The sequence below is a fragment of the Periplaneta americana genome, chromosome 2, assembly GCF_040183065.1.
Source record: "Periplaneta americana isolate PAMFEO1 chromosome 2, P.americana_PAMFEO1_priV1, whole genome shotgun sequence".
NCBI lineage: Eukaryota > Metazoa > Arthropoda > Insecta > Blattodea > Blattidae > Periplaneta > Periplaneta americana.
The window spans coordinates 116,275,688-116,292,988 of NC_091118.1; the positions used below are offsets into that span (position 1 = coordinate 116,275,688).

The following is a 17,301-nucleotide window of genomic DNA, read 5'->3' on the forward strand; positions in this document are numbered from 1 at the left end:
ATATAGGTCCCTTCTATTCAGTAAATTTCATAACAGTTGAAAGTGAGGTCTACGCAATGAACAAACAAGGGTGTGATTTTCAGTACTTAAAAGAAAGTTTACATTTTGAGTGAAGGCAAATTAAAAGAGCGCATTTTCATCGGTCCACAAATTCAAAAAGTTATAGCTGACTCTTTGTTTGAGAAAAAACTTCCCATTACAGAAAAAATGGCATGGCGTGCTTTCAAAGAAGATTGCTCAAATTTCCTTGGAAATTCTAGGGCAGACAGCTACATAGAACTTGTTGTGGAAACCATGTCAAGTGAATATGAGAAAATGGGGTTAATACTCTCTCAAGATACACTTTTTACATTTTCATTTGGATTTAATTCCTTCTAACTTTGGAGCGATAAGTGACGAGCATGGGCAAAGATTTCATCAAGAAATATCTGAAATGGAAAGGCGATATAAAGGAAGATCATCATCCAGCATGCTTGCAGACTATTGTTGGTTTCTTGTAAAAGACAGTCCCAGATCTAGTTATAAACAAAAGCCATCCAGAAAAGTCTTTTAAATGTAAGTTCAAATTCCGAGATTTTTCTTATTATATGCATGAAATATTTTTATTATTGTTATGTTTTAAACTATGTAACATCATTTTTGTATCCAGTACACATTTTTCAAGTATTATGAGGCATTTTGAATCCCTAGTATGTTTGTAATTTTACCAGTACCAGTGAAAAAAAAAGAAAAGTTTTTTCAGAAAAAATTCAATTCATTTCCTCCAGAAAATGGTACATGATGGGACAATTTTGAGTTTAAATTCAGATTTAGGCCACACATATTAGTAATATTCACCTATATTTATTTCAGAGCAAGACAAAAAGTAAAAATTCGTTGTTCAGTGTTATCAGGCAGTATTTGGATATACCCAGGAGGTACTGATATTATTTACAGCTGTTTGTATAACTCTCAATGATTCGTTTGGATCGTTGTTCATAGCCCATATTGTAACATCATCTGCATAGATACTTATTTTTACCTCAGGTGGAACAACATCAGGTAAATCATATAACATTATATTAAATAAATTTGGGCTTAAAACAGAACTTTGAGGTATACCACCTGTAATTTTTTTGGATAAAGATAAATGATTATTTACTGAGGTTTGAATTGTTCTTTCATTAAGAAAAGAATGTAGAAATCTTAGCATTCTGCCTTTGATACCAAGTTTCATAGATTGTAATAAAATGGATGTGTGGAATATTATCAAAAGCAGCTTCAAAGTCTATCATTACAGCTAATGTGGTCTTCTTTTCTGTGAAACCTTTATAAATTTCTTGAGCAAAATATAATAGAGCTTCAGTTGTGCCACATGATGGTCTAAACCCAAACTGATATGGGCTTAAAAGATTGAAAGTTTCAAGTCTCCAGGTTAATCTTCTGTGAACAATGCGTTCCAGTAATTTAGAAATGCAGGATGTTAAAGATATCGGTCTATATGATTTAGGGTCCAATTTGTCTTTACTTGGTTTGAGAATAGGAATTACAATTGCATTTTTCCAAGTTTCAGGATAAAAGCCTGTTTTTCAAATATTATTGAAGAGATGGAGAATTTCTTGCCAATTTTATCATAGGAATTTAATAACATGCTGTTATGGATTTCATCCTCTCCTGTAGCAGAACTGTGTAGCTCTGATATTGCCAAGTTTATTTCTTCAGTGGTAAAAGCATTGTCTGTTATATCATTATGATGAAAAATGAGTTGAAAATTACTTGTAAGATATTGCTCTTCTTTGTTCATATATTTAGGCCATGATGAATTATTAGTCAGCCTTTGGGCATAGTATGAATTTAAGAGTTCTGCCTTTTTAACATTTTCTGTTATTATTGTTTGATTACTATCTTTAAGGTGAGTGATGTGTTCATAACTCTTGCCTTCTATGGCTTTAAATCTTTTCCATACAGTTTTCTCACAATCAAAAACTGAATATACTGAATATATTGTCTTCACAAGAAGATATAGCTTAAAAAACTATAAACCTCACATTTATTTGAATAATCAAGAAATTCAGTACAATTCAACTCCTAAGATCCTAGGATTAATTTTTGATGAAAAACTTTTATGGAAAACACATTTAACTAATGTTGCTTCGCAGTGTCTACCACGATTAAATCTCTTGAAGATCATAGCTAATAAGGAATGGGGATCAGATATCACGACAATGCGTCTGTTTTATAATGCTTACATACGATCAAAATTGACCTATGGATGAGAAATATGGGGAGGAGCATCAGCAACTCATCTACACAAAAATTTCTGTTCAAAACTCAGCATTAAAATTATGCCTAGGAGTAACAAAAACCACATGAACTGTTGCCCTAGAAATTGAATGTAATATTCAACCAATCAGACACTATGTATTAGAAAAGGATCTAAAAATGCATTTAAAATTGCAAGCCTCATCCAGATCTCAGATGTTCTTCAAATTATCAGATGATATCCTATGTAATTTCTATAAAATAAACAAAGAAGAAATACCAATCTATATCATAGACACACTCATTGCTAAAGCTCCAGCTGTGAACGAAATTCCTCCATGGAAATGGATAATTCCAGAACATAGCATACAAATTCCAGGAAATCATTCCAAAAATGATCCTCCATACATTCTTAAGTTAGATGCCATGGAACTACTCTGCAGCACATATAAGGTTCACCTTCAAATTTATACAGATGGATCTCTAAATCCTAATAATGGGACATCAGGAGCAGGGTATTATATTCCAAAATATCAAGAAACTTACTTCATACCAGTCTTGACACTGAATTGCTAGCTATTGATGCTGTTCTTCAGTGTGTTACTAAAATTTCTGAAAAATCTATTTGCATACTTACCGACTTTAATATAATTAAATATATACCAAACCTATACGCACATAGAATTATTCCAATTCAGAAACAACTAAGAAAACTAAAAAAACTCCAAAAGGAAATAACATTTCAATAGATACCTAGTCACTGTGGCATACCTGGAAACGAGAAAGTCGATAATATTGCAAAACAGGCAACATATTTGCAACTAAGACCTCTTCAAGTGATATCTCTATCCGGTGCTTTTTCTAAAGTCTCATTTTATAAACCTATGGATCAACAATTCGCTCTCTTCTGACAAAGGAACAATTTTACAGTCTGTACAAAAGAAAAATCCACAAACGATTAGGGAAAACACGGAAATTTTACTTGAAGCAAGTGAAGCAATAGATTTGGAAGTAAATCCCAAAAAGACAAAGTATATGATTATGTCTCGTGACCAGAATATTGTACGAAATGGAAATATAAAAATTGGAGATTTATCCTTCGAAGAGGTGGAATAATTCAAATATCTTAGAGCACCAGTAACAAAAATAAATGACACTCGGCAGGAAATTAAACACAGAATAAATATGGGAAATGCGTGTTATTCAGTTGAGAAGCTTTTGTCATCTAGTCTGCTGTCAAAAAAAATCTGAAAATTTGAATTTATAAAAGTTATATTACCGGTTGTTATGTATGGTTGTGAAACTTTGACTCTTACTTTGAGAGAGGAACAGAGATTAAGGGTGTTTGAGAATAAAGATCTTAGAAAAATATATGGGGCTAAGAGGGATGAAGTTACAGGAGAATGGAGAATGTTACACAACTCAGAACTTCACGCATTATATTCTTCATCTGACATAATTAGGAACATTAAATCCAGACGTTTGAGATGGGCAGGGCATGTAGCACGTATGGGCGAATCCAGAAATGCTTATAGAGTGTTAGTTGGGAGGCCGAGACGTAGATGGGAGGATAATATTAAAATGGATTTGAGAGAGATGGGATATGATGATAGAGAGTGGATTAATGTTGCACAGGATAGGGACAGATGGCAGGCTTATGTGAGGGTGGCAATGAACTTTTGGGTTCCTTAAAAGCCATTTGTAAGTAAGTACGTGAGTACAAAAGAAACCAAATGACCTGGAAATGTACAAAAACTTGCCCAGACATGTTCAGACATTTTTAACAAGAGCCATTGTCACACAATTGTACCTACACCGATTTCACATTTCTGACAATCCTACTTGTCTGTGGTGTAATAATCATGATGAAGATCTGGGACACATTCTTTTATACTGTCCATCCATAAACTACAAAAGAAGTAAATTAAAATTATCAGTACCAGTTGCAGAAGACACAGCCCTGCAGTATATATTGACTACACCCCAACTCTGGCTTCTAGCAACAGGCATCTATAATGAACACTGATCAAAATAGCCCTCATTTCTCGTGAAAAACAACAACTGAATAGACTACAGTGAACTTTATGTTGTCAGCAAATAGCTGGATACATTAAGAAGATTGATTGATTGATTGATTATCAGGCAGTATATCTCATCTGACGATATGTCAGAGGAAGAACAATTATTGTTTATATACATATGAAATCTGATTAGTATAATAATGTCACTAATCAGCGATGTATGTAATGGAGGGGGAAAGTAACTGGCCAACCTATCCCATTATCTCCTGGCTTAGTTGCCTCATGAGTAGGGGTCGTACTTTGTCCCAGGAGGCTACAAGATTAAGTATTACTGGAGTTTTTAACTGGACGTCGCACATGCATCTAGAAAGGGAAGTACCCGACTGACAGCTCACGCGACTCTTGTTTCGTAAAGTGGAGCAGATCATAATGTGGATCACTTTAACAAATGCACTAATATTTACGGAGAGTATTTTACTGGGAGTGCGAAATATTGTACAAAAAGTAATATTTGTAGAAAGATGATATTCTAGAGACCAAAGCAGTCTTTCTGACTATCGACTTTTGAAAGTAGTCAATATCTATCATAAAGAATGTAGACCTACATTGATCAAATATGATTTACACTATTAAGCTTATGCACAGTGTTGTGTACTGTAATGCACGGTGTTTTATTTCATAATATTACGGCCTACTTATTTGTAAATTGTGTAAATAATATTTGATCAATGTAAACCTTCAGTCTTTATGAAAGTGTAAGTAATGAAAATAGCATATTTTAGTGCACATAGTGTAAAGGGCTGTTGAAAGCTCTAGCAGTTCTATGAGCACAACGGTTTTCATCTCCATAAATAAATATGATTTCTGTTCTCTCTTGAAGGGTATATCGGTACACTAATTTGCAATAATTTAATACACAAACACAATTACAAGAAATGTTCAATGGTATTTGTAGCTTCAGCTCTAATCAACAGTAACAACAATCGAGGTTGCCAGGCAACGAGATAAAACCAAAGATGTGAAATAAATGAATGAGGCGTATAAACAATTGAATGCTCTTTTATATAGGGTGCGGCAGTGGGATATGACGGTTATTATAGCCCTGTTGTGGGTCACTCAGGAGGAATTAAAAGAAAACACATATACTGGACGTAATCTATTACAATGCAATTTATTAATGTGTGATTACTTTTTAAAAACTACATTTCGTAAGTAGCCTCCACGCCAACGAATACATTCCTGCAATCTGCTATGAAAGTTCTGCATAACTTGCCCCAGCAGAACAGGTTCAATGGCAATAATTTCGTTCCTTATGTTTTATTTATGCTGGATGATGGTGCGATATGCCCTACTTTTGAGATAACCCCATAGGAAGTAATCAGCTGCAGTCAGGTCAGAAGATCTTGGCGGCCAGGCAATGTCTCCAAATCGTGAAATTATTCGTCCTGGAAACATGTTTTGCAGACAGTTCATGGAACCATGAGCAGTGTGCGCTGATTACTTCCTATGGGGTTATCTCAAAAGTAGGGTGTATCACAACAAGCCTTGCACCATCATCCAGCTGAAACAAAACATTAGGAACGAAATTAGTGCCATTGAACCTGTTTTGCTGGGACGAGTTTTGCAGAACTTTCATAGCAGATTGCAGGAATGTATTCTTTGCCGTGGAGGCTACTTATGAAATGTTTTTAAAAAGTAATCACACATTAATAAATTGCATTTTACTAGATTACTTCCAGTATATGTGTTTTCTTTTAATTCGTCCTGAGTGTCCCACAACAGGGCTATAAAAGCCGCACCCTATATATAAGTATAAAATTATAGAGGTGCCATTTTAAATTTCAAAGCAGGGGTAGCTGGGGGATGGGGGTTGAAATCTAAAATGCAATTAACCCTGGTTTCAGATTTCCTCCTCACATTAAGGGTTCTAATGGGAAAGTAGCACACTGCTGACCAGTTTCTCATGCTAATGCTGGGAGAATACGTCATTCGCCTAAGGGTATTTTAACCTCCATCAACATTCAATGCACACGCAGCTGTCGCTACAGTGAGACTCGGCACACTGCATAATTGTTTGCAACCTAACGCCATCTGAAAAATGAGCCGATTCGTAATGTTTTTACAGAATAATATTACTAGTGGTTACATCATCAACATTTATTTTAACAAAATTACGAGTGTGCTATAATGCAATAGCACATTAGGACGACCCACCCCGGTAATGAATGCAGTGAACATGAGAAATATTGTGTAAATATAGAAAGACGTGTTTACTTTCAAATGATCAATACAAATTACTTTCTCGTCAATTTCCAGAGTATGCAGTGCACATCTTGTACCCTTGAATATATGATCCTGCAAATTGATCCTCATAGGATTCACTCTCAATTATTATGAAAAAGTGATACAGGCACTTACTTGTCAGAGCTCTTTTATGGCTATTTCAATGTCTAAAACAAAAGGTTTGGGATGGAGAAGGGGCTTAGATATACAAGTGACAGCTTCGAAGAAAGTTATGTATTTTTAATTAAATTTTATATACAACTATGTGATATGACATTGTCTATCTTTCTCTCTCTTTGGCTGCAATTGCATCACTTGTCCTCCTGGGTCGAGTTGGGTCATATTTATATGTCTTCTGAATAGGGCCTTTGCCCGCTCTCTGAAATTGCAGTTCATCAAACCTCTGCCGCTCCTCCAGCTCCTTCGTGATCTTCATGTTGGTCCAGGCTGAAAGTAACAAAACAGTGATGAAGCAATATGTCTTGTAAATATGATAATACAGTAAGTATAAAATACAACTAAAAAGTTTACAAAATGTAATATTCTTACATAACTGATTATTACAGGTTAATCAATGAATTTTTACAAATCTACAGTTGAAAGTTACATGTAAAATAAAATTTTAACTGCTAGTTATATCCATTGAATAAAAAATAAACATTAACTGTATTGTAAATCAAGCACCAGTTCAGAGTTCTTGTTAATGAGACAAGAAACATTAATATGCATCCCAAATATTAAATTAATTATTTCAACTAACCTGTCATGTATCTTAAATGGATTTATATCACTAGTTATTATTATTATTATTAGTATTATTATTATTATTATTATTATTATTATTATTAAAATTATAAGTTTGGAAGTAAATCCCGAAAAGACAAAGTATATGATTATGTCTCGTGACCAGAATATTGTACAAAATGGAAATATAAAAATTGGAAATTTATCTTTTGAAGAGGTGGAAAAGTTCAAATATCTTGGAGCAACAATAACAAATATAAATGATACTCGGGAGGAAATTAAACATAGAATAAATATGGGAAATGCCTGTTATTATTCGGCTGAGAAACTTTTATCATCCAGTCTGCTGTCAAAATATCTGAGAGTTAGAATTTATAAAACAGTTATATTACCGGTTGTTCTGTATGGTTGTGAAACTTGGACTCTGACTTTGAGAAAGGAACATAAGTTAAGGGTGTTTGAGAATAAGGTGCTTAGGAAAATATTTGAGGCTAAGAGGGATGAAGTTACAGGAGAATGGAGAAAGTTACACAACACAGAACTGCACGCATTGTATTCTTCACCTGACGTAATTAGGAACATTAAATCCAGATGTTTGAGATGGGCAGGGCATGTAGCACGTATGGGCGAATCCAGAAATGCATATAGAATGTTAGTTGGGAGGCCGGAGGGAAAAAGACCTTCAGGGAGGCCAAGACATAGGTGGGAAGATAATATTAAAATGGATTTGAGGGAGGTGGGATATGATGATAGAGAATGGATTAATCTTGCTCAGGATAGGGACCAATGGCAGGCTTATGTGAGGGAGGCAATGAACCTCCGGGTTCCTTAAAAGCCAGTCAGTAAGTAAGTAAGTATTATTATTAGAATTATAAGGGCACATCAGAAGTGAGATGGGAAATAGTGGTGAACTTTTGTGTGATGAATATAGGTTGTTTTACTCAAATGGTGAGTGCAAAGGAAGTCATGGCGTTGGTGTATTACTGGGACCACATGTGAAAGATAAAGTGGCATCTGTGTGTTATGTAGATGACTGGATGATAATGGTGAGACTACTAGGGAAGAAAATGGACATAATGCTAGTGCAAGTTTACATGCCACATAGTGGGATTAGCAGATGAGTAAGTGAAAGGAAGCTATAACAAGATAGAAGACATAGTTGAGAAGGAGAAGAAAGGAGCATGCGTATTCCTAATGGGTGTCTGGAACGCAGTTGTAGGAGAAGGACAAGAGGGAAGAACAGTTGGAAAATATGGATTGGGAAGAAAATCCAGCTTAATGAGGTGAAAAGAGTCTCGCTCTCTGTGGTCTAGTACAGTGGTTTCCAACCAGTGCACCATGGCACTTTAGGGTGACATGAAATATTTTGGGGGAAAATTTTATTGCAATTTTATTCTGCACCATTGATTCAATAATACATCTGGGGTCCACTCAAACTACTATAAAATTAATACTTGACTTTATATCCTGAAATTAATAAAAAAAATCAAATAGTCGTCGTATTTATATTGTGATCTTACTTACTTACAAATGGCTTTTAAGGAACCCGGAGGTTCATTGCCACCCTCACATAAGCCCGCCATCAGTTCTATCCTCAGCAAGATCAATCCAGTCCCTACCATCATATCCCACCTCCCTCAAATCCATCTTAATATTATCCTTCCATCTACGTCTCAGCCTCCGCAAAGATCTTTTTCCCTCCGGCCTCCCAACTAAATTCTATATGCATTTCTGAATTTGCCCATATGTGCTACATGCCCTGCCCATCTCAAATGTTTGGATTTAATGTTTCTAATTATGTCAGGTGAAGAATACAATGTGTGCAGTTCTGTGTTGTGTAACTTTCTCCATTCTCCTGTAACTTCATCCCTCTTAGCCCCAAATATTTTCTTAAAAACCTTATTCTCAAACACCCTTAATCTCTGTTCCCCTCTCAAAGTGAGAGTCCAAGTTTCACAACCATACATAACAATCGGTAATATAACTTTTATAAATTTTAACTTTCAGATTTTTTGACAGCAAACTAGATGACAAAAGCTTGTCAACCGAATAATAATAGGCATTTCCCATATTTATTTTGCGTTTAATTTCCTCCCGAGTGTCATTTATATTTGTTACTGTTGTTCCAAGATATTTGTATTTTTCCACCTCTTCGAAGAATAAATCTCTATAGTTCTATTTCGTACAATATTCTGGTCATGAGACATGATCATATACTTTGTCTTTTCGGTATTTTAAAACTGAACAAATATTTAATCATCACATTAAAAGTAAACATTAAGAAAAATATTTTAAAACATGAATTAATTACTCTCATGCCCATCAGATGGTGATACAGATCGATGCACTTGTTTCTGAGGATGAATTGGTCACTCTCACATCTAGCAGATGGCAGTACAGTTAATCATTCACAACATTCCCGAAGTTTCAACTGAGCATAAATAATATCTTACCACTGTGTTGTTTCACTATGTTTGCTATGGATAAATTCATTGTAAAGAAATGTAAAGTCCAGGACAGTGAATGTGAACAGTCAGCATCTGCTGCTTGCGTGAATCTTAAAATTTTCTCCCAGACTGTCAACCTCAAAAGACAACACTGTAAACCAGGAGAACATATTTGGACAATTACTTGACATATGGGTTTTCGTGGAACAAAGACCAGGAAAACCCTCGACCTGTACACGTAGTTTGTGGGGAAACATCAATCAGGTCATGGTTCCTAGCAAGCTAAAGAGGCATCTTAGTACCAAGTATCCTGGTGAGTCACAGAAAAGTTTATTCTATTTTTCACGTCTGGTAGAAGAACAGAAGAAAGCAGGTTTGAGAATTTTTAAAAGAGTTAGCATAGCTGACACTGGTTTTGAAGCCTCGTTTAAAATAGCAGAACTGATAGCTCACAAAAGAAGCCTCACACTGTTGGAGAGGAAATTATTGGCCCTGCATGTAAAATTATAGTTGAAACAATATTAGATGAAAATAAAATCTCATAGCAAATTTGCTTTGCAAGTGGATGAGAGTACTATCACTAGTTACAAAGCACAACTCCTTGGGTTTATTAGATTTATTGATGATACAGTAGAACTTCTATTATCTGTGCTAATGAAGGGGGTGAATTGAACAGTTAATCGGAAAAATCGGATAATCCATACCATAAAAGATTTTCGTGAATTAGGTCAATACTAATTACACTTTCGTAATTTCCTCCGCGGTCTTGTATTTAACACACTAGTAAGTGGATCAGAAGTTCTTCAAAGTAAATCTGATTGTCAATGACTGGTTGTCAAAGGCCAAACAAACTCCTTGTTATGGTTGTTTGTGGTAATATAGGAATAGTGGAGGTCTCATATTGTGAATTTATATACTTTAAACACTTTATTCCTGATTATTCTCGAGCACAGTTTAACTCTAATCACATATTCTGATGCGGAATGAGCCACAGTTCCTCTTTCCAAATCACTCAATTATCTGCACTTTTTTCAATACTTAGCACAACACGTTTTCTTTTAACATCCACGGAAGACATTTTATACAGAAGTTGTACAGTACGGCAACTCGAACAGTAGACCATACTGTGTAAGGGTCAAGACTTGTAATGACTAATAAATTAATAACACTCTCTAGAAAAAAATACGTACTAATATAAAGTGTCATAGTACTTCATATACTGTATTTCTGTAGAAAAAAAAAAAAAAAAAAAGCAAAGAACAGTCGGATAATCCGCCAATCGATTAATAGAGTGACAGATAATTGGGGTTCTACTGTAAAGAAATTACTGAACAGTTTCTGTACTGTAGAATGCTGGAGACTACAACCACTAGCCATGATATTTTCGTTTCTGTTACTGCCTACCTAAATCACCATAACCTTTCATGGAAAGACTGTTGTGGAATATGTATGGATGGTGCACCATCGGTGTGTGGGAAATATAAAGGTGTCACTGCCAAAGTTTTGAATGAAAATTCATCCATCATAACAACTCATTGTTTTTGCACAGAGAGGCATTAGTTGCGAAAGCTTGTGGTGAAGAGCTTACTTCAGTTTTTAACCAGGTTATGAAAATGGTTACCTATACCAAGACTCGTTCTGTAAAGTGTAGGATTTTGAACAACAGTTGTGTAGGGAAATGGGTGCAGATCACACCTCTTTAATAATGCACATAGAAGTGAGATAGTTATAGAGGTCATGTACTGAACTGATGTCTCCAACTCAAAGAAGTGAAAGACTTTTTAAGATAATCAAGACATACAAGTATTTTTTGCACTGCTGCTAAATGATTAATGGTTTTTAAAACTATTATATTTGGCAGATATGTTTAATAAGCTAAATGAGCTGAATGTTTAATGCAGGGGCAAAAGGAAGCAATAATTTCTTCGACCAATAAAATCAAAGGTTTTAAGAGAAAGCTTGGTTCTTGGAAGTCTGCAGTTCAGAAAGATGTCAAATTTTTCACCTCTTCTTAATCTGGCTAAAGATATAAAGACCTGGGTCTCGCTAAAGATATAAAGACCTGGGAAGGCTGAACGACAGCATTCTTGATCACTTATCAAGACTGCAAGATGCAATAGATCTGTACTTTTCATCTCTTCTTAATCTGACAAAAGATGAAGACCTGGAAAGGCTGAAAGATCTCATTCTTGATCACTTATCAAGACTGCAAGATGCAATAGATCTATACTTTCCATCTCTTCCCAACGAGAATCTTGAATGGATTGTATCACCATTTGATTTAGAAGACTGTGTAGAGAAAACAGATTTCACATCTTGCAAACGAGATGAATTCACTCATCTCTGCACTCATTCCACACTCAAAATTGAGTTTAGTAAGAGTGGCTGCTTTTTGGCTTGGACTGACAGAGGAGTACCCTAACCTAGTGAAGAAAGCAACATACCTACTTTTGCCTTTTTCAACTTCATACCTGTGTGAGCAAGCATTCTCTGCTATGGTAACAATAAAATCCAAAGCAAGAAATACACTGCAGAGCCTTGAGGATGATATGCATGTTTCATTGTCAACTGCTAGGCCTGATATAAAACATTTGTGTTTTAAGCATCAATCTCAAATCTCACATAAATAAAACAGAAGTCATTTGAGTGAAACCAGTAATGTAAGAATTTATCTGAACTTAAATTAAAAACTTATAGTTTTCTGAAATTTGGGGGGGGGGGGGGGGGAGAAAAGTATATAGGAGTGTCTCATGATTTTTAATACATCACAAGGGTGCCATGTGTCGAAAAAGGTTGGGAACCACTGGTCTAATGGTTACAATGTTTGCCACTGGCTCCAAAGTTCTCAGTTCAAATCTGGCCGAGAGTGATGGACTTTTACTGGTTATTTATGGTTCACGGCAATATTCAATTCTAGAAGTAGGACAATGTGCCTATATTGGTGGCCTGAATGTACACGTGTTTGTCTCACATGCAGCCTATAATTCAAGTAAAAGGCAATAGTGATAACCTGTGAATAGTTTTTATTATATATATTAATTTTATAGCCTCCAATATCACTGTATTAATGTATAAAACAAGCCTCAACCAGTAGCGGCTTTACCATAGGGTCATATAGTCAGGTGTTCTTCCAGTTGTAAATTAAATTGACCAGATTTTATTTTGTTTTGAATTTTTTCATTCATGCTTTTTTCTTTACTCTCTATTCACAAGACTGGCACTTGTAGCAATGTGGTAACATGTGCTGATTACATATCCACTGCAGATTTCTCGTGCCATACTATTTTACATTGAATAATCGTATCAGGGTTGTTGCAGGTGGTGGGGAACGAGATATATTTCCTACAGAGGTGTTGTGACTGAGAACTTATGTTTGAAATAGTTACCGTAGTATGTAAAGACTCAGGTAGACTGTACAATTGAACAACAGGAGTATTTCAACAAAATATTTGTAAGCGCACTGTAGAAAGAAATTCCAAAGTGTCAGTCCAATCGTGGTCAATTTAAGAAAGCAGAAGTCATTGGATGTTTCCTAGCCAGTTTCTTTGTAATATACTCTTGAATGAAGCCGAGGCTTATTATTGACAAAGTGACATCTATTTTTAAATAACTTGAATCACCGTTCTGCAAGGACTTTATTGTTTTGAAATAAATGAGCATTTCTGAATCATAATTTCACACTGATTGCAGAAATGAAATCCGTTTTCGCGTACCACATCAGAATTTTTTACAATTAAAAATTTTATGTTTTCAATATTTTTCGTAATATAGTAATATTACAGTGGGCTTGTCATTTGTTAGAGAGGCGCGACAGCTTATAATTTAAACTTTATTACTTAAAAGGTGAAATAATATATTTTATTATGTTTATATTTGATATTTATTAAAATCTACTAACTATATCCGCCCTTGGAGGATATACAAAATTGTATCCTCCCCCTTAAAATGAACCGAGGTTAAGACATCAGTTGTTTATTCTTGGAGATTTTTATCTGTCTACACCCAACATTATCTATAAACAGGAAGTTGAAATGTTTAGTGTCTCAGGCCATAGAAAATTATGAAGGAAATATTTACTCTTAGAGCTTGCTATTAAAACTAGCAATGAATTAGAGAAATGACAGAGGATCCTGGTATATATATTTATTTATGGAAGTGCAATCCAGCTTATGAGGCTACAGATTTCCTTACTGAGATAATAAACCTATTCCCTTTTAAAGTTGTTTTAAAATTAGAGGTTCAGTTTTGTGTTGTTGGTTGTCGTGTAAAAGTGAAGTGTGTGAGTTCTCATTTTTCTGCGACAGTACAACATAATAATGTTGTTTCATAGAAATGTCGAAACGTGGTTGTGTAAATGATCAAAATTTGTTTTGCTATATAAGTGAGTCATATACATTAGTAAAACAGAGACAGAATATAACAGCTTTTGTAAAGAATACTTACTTCCAATATTTTGGCATTAAGTTAGGAGACCAGGACAAATCCTGGTGCCCTCATAAGTGTCATTGTGTTGAAGAGTTGAGGAGTTGGAAAAATGGAAAAAAGAAGTCACTGCCTTTCAGTATCCCTATGATTTGAAGGGAACTTACAAATCATGGAGATGATTGTTACTTTTGTACAGTTAAAGTAGATGGATATACTGCTAAAAACAAGAAAGACATTCTATATCCTAACATTCCCTCTGCCACTTGGCCCGTACCTTATGGTCCTGATATTCCCATTCCGGTACCCCTGAATCAGATACATTGCCATCTGCATCCAGTAGCACTGAAACTGAATCTCCAGCGGATCATACTTATGAACCAGACAATTCTGGTGATGATAGATGTTTTAATCAAAGTGAGTTTAATGATTCAGTGAGGGATTTAAATTTGCCTAAAGAATCACCAGAACTGTTAGGTTCTAGGTTAAAAGAAAAGAAAGTATTGGCTGAGGATGCATATTTTTCATGGTACAGGCATCGTGAGAAGGAACTTGTTCCTTTTTTTGCTGAAGAAAAAAATTTAGTGTATTGCCACGACATCCCTGCCATCTTAAAATTTTATAACCTGAACTATAATTCCAAAGAGAGGTTCTTCATAGATTCTTCTCAGAAAAGTTTTAAAGGTGTTTTGCTTCATAATGTAAACATTCATCCTTCCATTCCTGTGGCCCACTCCTTTGTTTTAAAGGAGAAATACGAAAATGTAAAGTTTTTGTTACAAAAACTGCAGTACGAAAACCATCTATGGTCTATCTGTGGAGATTTCAAGATTATTGGACTATTACTTGGTCAGCAGGCTTGTTTCACAAAATATCCTTGTTTCTTATGTGAATGGGATAGCAGAACTAGGTCAGAACACTGGGAAAGGAAACAGTGGCCATGTAGGACTAATTTAACACCGGGTGAAAAAAAATATAAAAAGTGAGCCTCTTATTGATCCCTCAAAAGTATTGCTGTCACCTCTCCATGTGAAATTAGGTTTAATGAAACAGTTTGTGAAAACTCTAGATAAAGACAGTGAGTGCTTTAAATACCTTTGTGTTACATTTCCTTCATTATCTTATGAAAATATCAAAGCTGGTGTATTCGTTGGCCCACAGATTCGAAAACTGATGGACAGTCAGTTCGAAAATACTGAGTCGAGATGTAAAGGATGCCTGGCATGCTTTCAGAAATGTTTTTAATTTCCTTGGAAATAAAAAAGACCCAAATTATGTTAACATAGTGAAAGTGATGCTACAAAGTTTCAAACAGATTGGCTGCAACATGAGTGTCAAAGTACATTCCCACCTAAATTATTTCCCTGATAATTTAGGAGATTTTAGTCAGGAACAAACTGAAAGATTTCACCAGGATATCAAAAATATGGAAGTGAGGTATCATGGGAAGTGTAGTGTTAACATGATGGCGGACTATTGCTGGATGTTAAAAAGGGACTGCTCTGAACAACATGCAAGGATGTCAAAGAGGAGAAAATTTGAAGTGCAATATAGGTAAGGTTATGAATGTGCTTATAATTATTAATTAGTGGCAAATAGCAAATTGTGATCTAGTTTTCTCACAAAATTCATGTTGAAAATAATTTTTATGACATTATAATTTCATTTCTAGTTATTCATGAATTGTCTGAAAACCTGACGTGATGGGGGGAAAATGGAGATTATTTTCGAATTCAGCACAAAAAATCCGTTTAGAATCGCCTATCAGATTGAAAACAACAGAAAATAAGTTTTGAAATGCAGAACAGTGTAATAAATTGTATCAATCGAATGACCAACAATGTAGATAAATCTACTAATCAGTTACGGGTGAAAATCTTGTTTCAACATGATTGCTGATATCTGTTGTGGTTCAAAACGAATGAAGTAAAATATTTACAAAGTAAAACTTTATGCTATGAGGACAACTTTTAACAAAGAAGTTAGGCCCCCAAAACTAGATGTTACAGGTGAGTTTTTATTTTATGATTATTATTATTTTTTAAATACCTTCTCTTTTGTGTCATCAATGAATTTTTATGTACTGATTAATATACATTCGTTATAAAAACGTGTTCTCATATTTCGATACTGGTATAGTTTTTGACTGTAACATATTCTAACATCTAACTCGGTTTGCAGTCACTTATTTTCGAGAGTGATAAGAAATTATATTAGGTACCTTAAAATGTCACTGTTTTCACATATCAATTGTAAAGCATTTCAGTAGGTCTTATACAAGTCTTATATAAGGAATTTCGAGTATTCTTCCATGGTATCATTTGGAATTGCACGTTCAGCCATAAGGATTTTGCTGAGATAAATTCCAAACGAAAAATACAGACACACAGGTGAGTCTAAATTACGTATCATTCTTCTTCAGTAATTATTCAGCTATTACTTACAATCTTTTAGTCCCTTGACAAACCCTTTGGGTTTCATTGGCAGAGAGTCAGGACTGTGCACCACTGCTTTCTCAATCTTGAAGAACTCCCGCACAGCAGGTATTCTCAAGAAGCCCACTTGCATCAATGAGATAAAGTTGGTAGATACCCAGTACACAAGAATAGCCTGCAAACAGTAGGTTAGTAGGTTATTTTAAGATACTTTATCAACATCTTAGGTTATGTAGCATCTGAATGAGATGAAGGTGATAATGCCAGTGAAATGAATCTGGAGTCCAGCAACCGAAAGTTACCCAGTATTTGCTCATATTGGGTTGAGGGAAAACGTTGGAAAAAACCTCAAGCAGGTAACTTGCCCCGACCGGGAATCGAACCCGGGCCACCTGGTTTCGTGGCGAGACGCGCTAACCATTACTCCACAGGTGTGGACTTCAGTATGTACAGAATTCTCTAAATTGAACATGTTCTCATCAATTTTAAAATTAAAAAAAGAATAATGTAAATTGCATAGTGAGAGGAATAAACAAGCCTGTGAAAACTTTTGCCATTTTCTCTATTGGCCAGCATATGGCAAAGGAGTAAAGATTTGGGTTCATACTCTAAGACTGCTCGAATCCAGCTTGGTCTTATTTCTTAGTTGTGTTCTTTCCGAGGTTTTTTCCAAATATAAAGTGAATGTCATGTAATCCAATGGTGAAT

The 17,301-nt window shown here is 35.0% G+C and overlaps 1 protein-coding gene across 1 annotated transcript in view; it reads right to left on the reverse strand.

Moving 5' to 3' along the window:
* Nucleotides 1-6,770: 6,770 nt before the first annotated feature.
* OXA1L (OXA1L mitochondrial inner membrane protein) overlaps nt 6,771-17,301 on the reverse strand; it is a 43,434-nt gene continuing 32,903 nt past the window's right edge. The window contains exons 6-7 of the mRNA XM_069818356.1: nt 16,603-16,768; nt 6,771-6,992 (exon numbers count right to left, since the gene is read on the reverse strand). Of these exons, the coding sequence (XP_069674457.1) occupies nt 6,826-6,992; nt 16,603-16,768 (333 nt within the window). The 3' untranslated portion in view covers nt 6,771-6,825. The remainder of the gene's footprint in view (nt 6,993-16,602; nt 16,769-17,301) is intronic.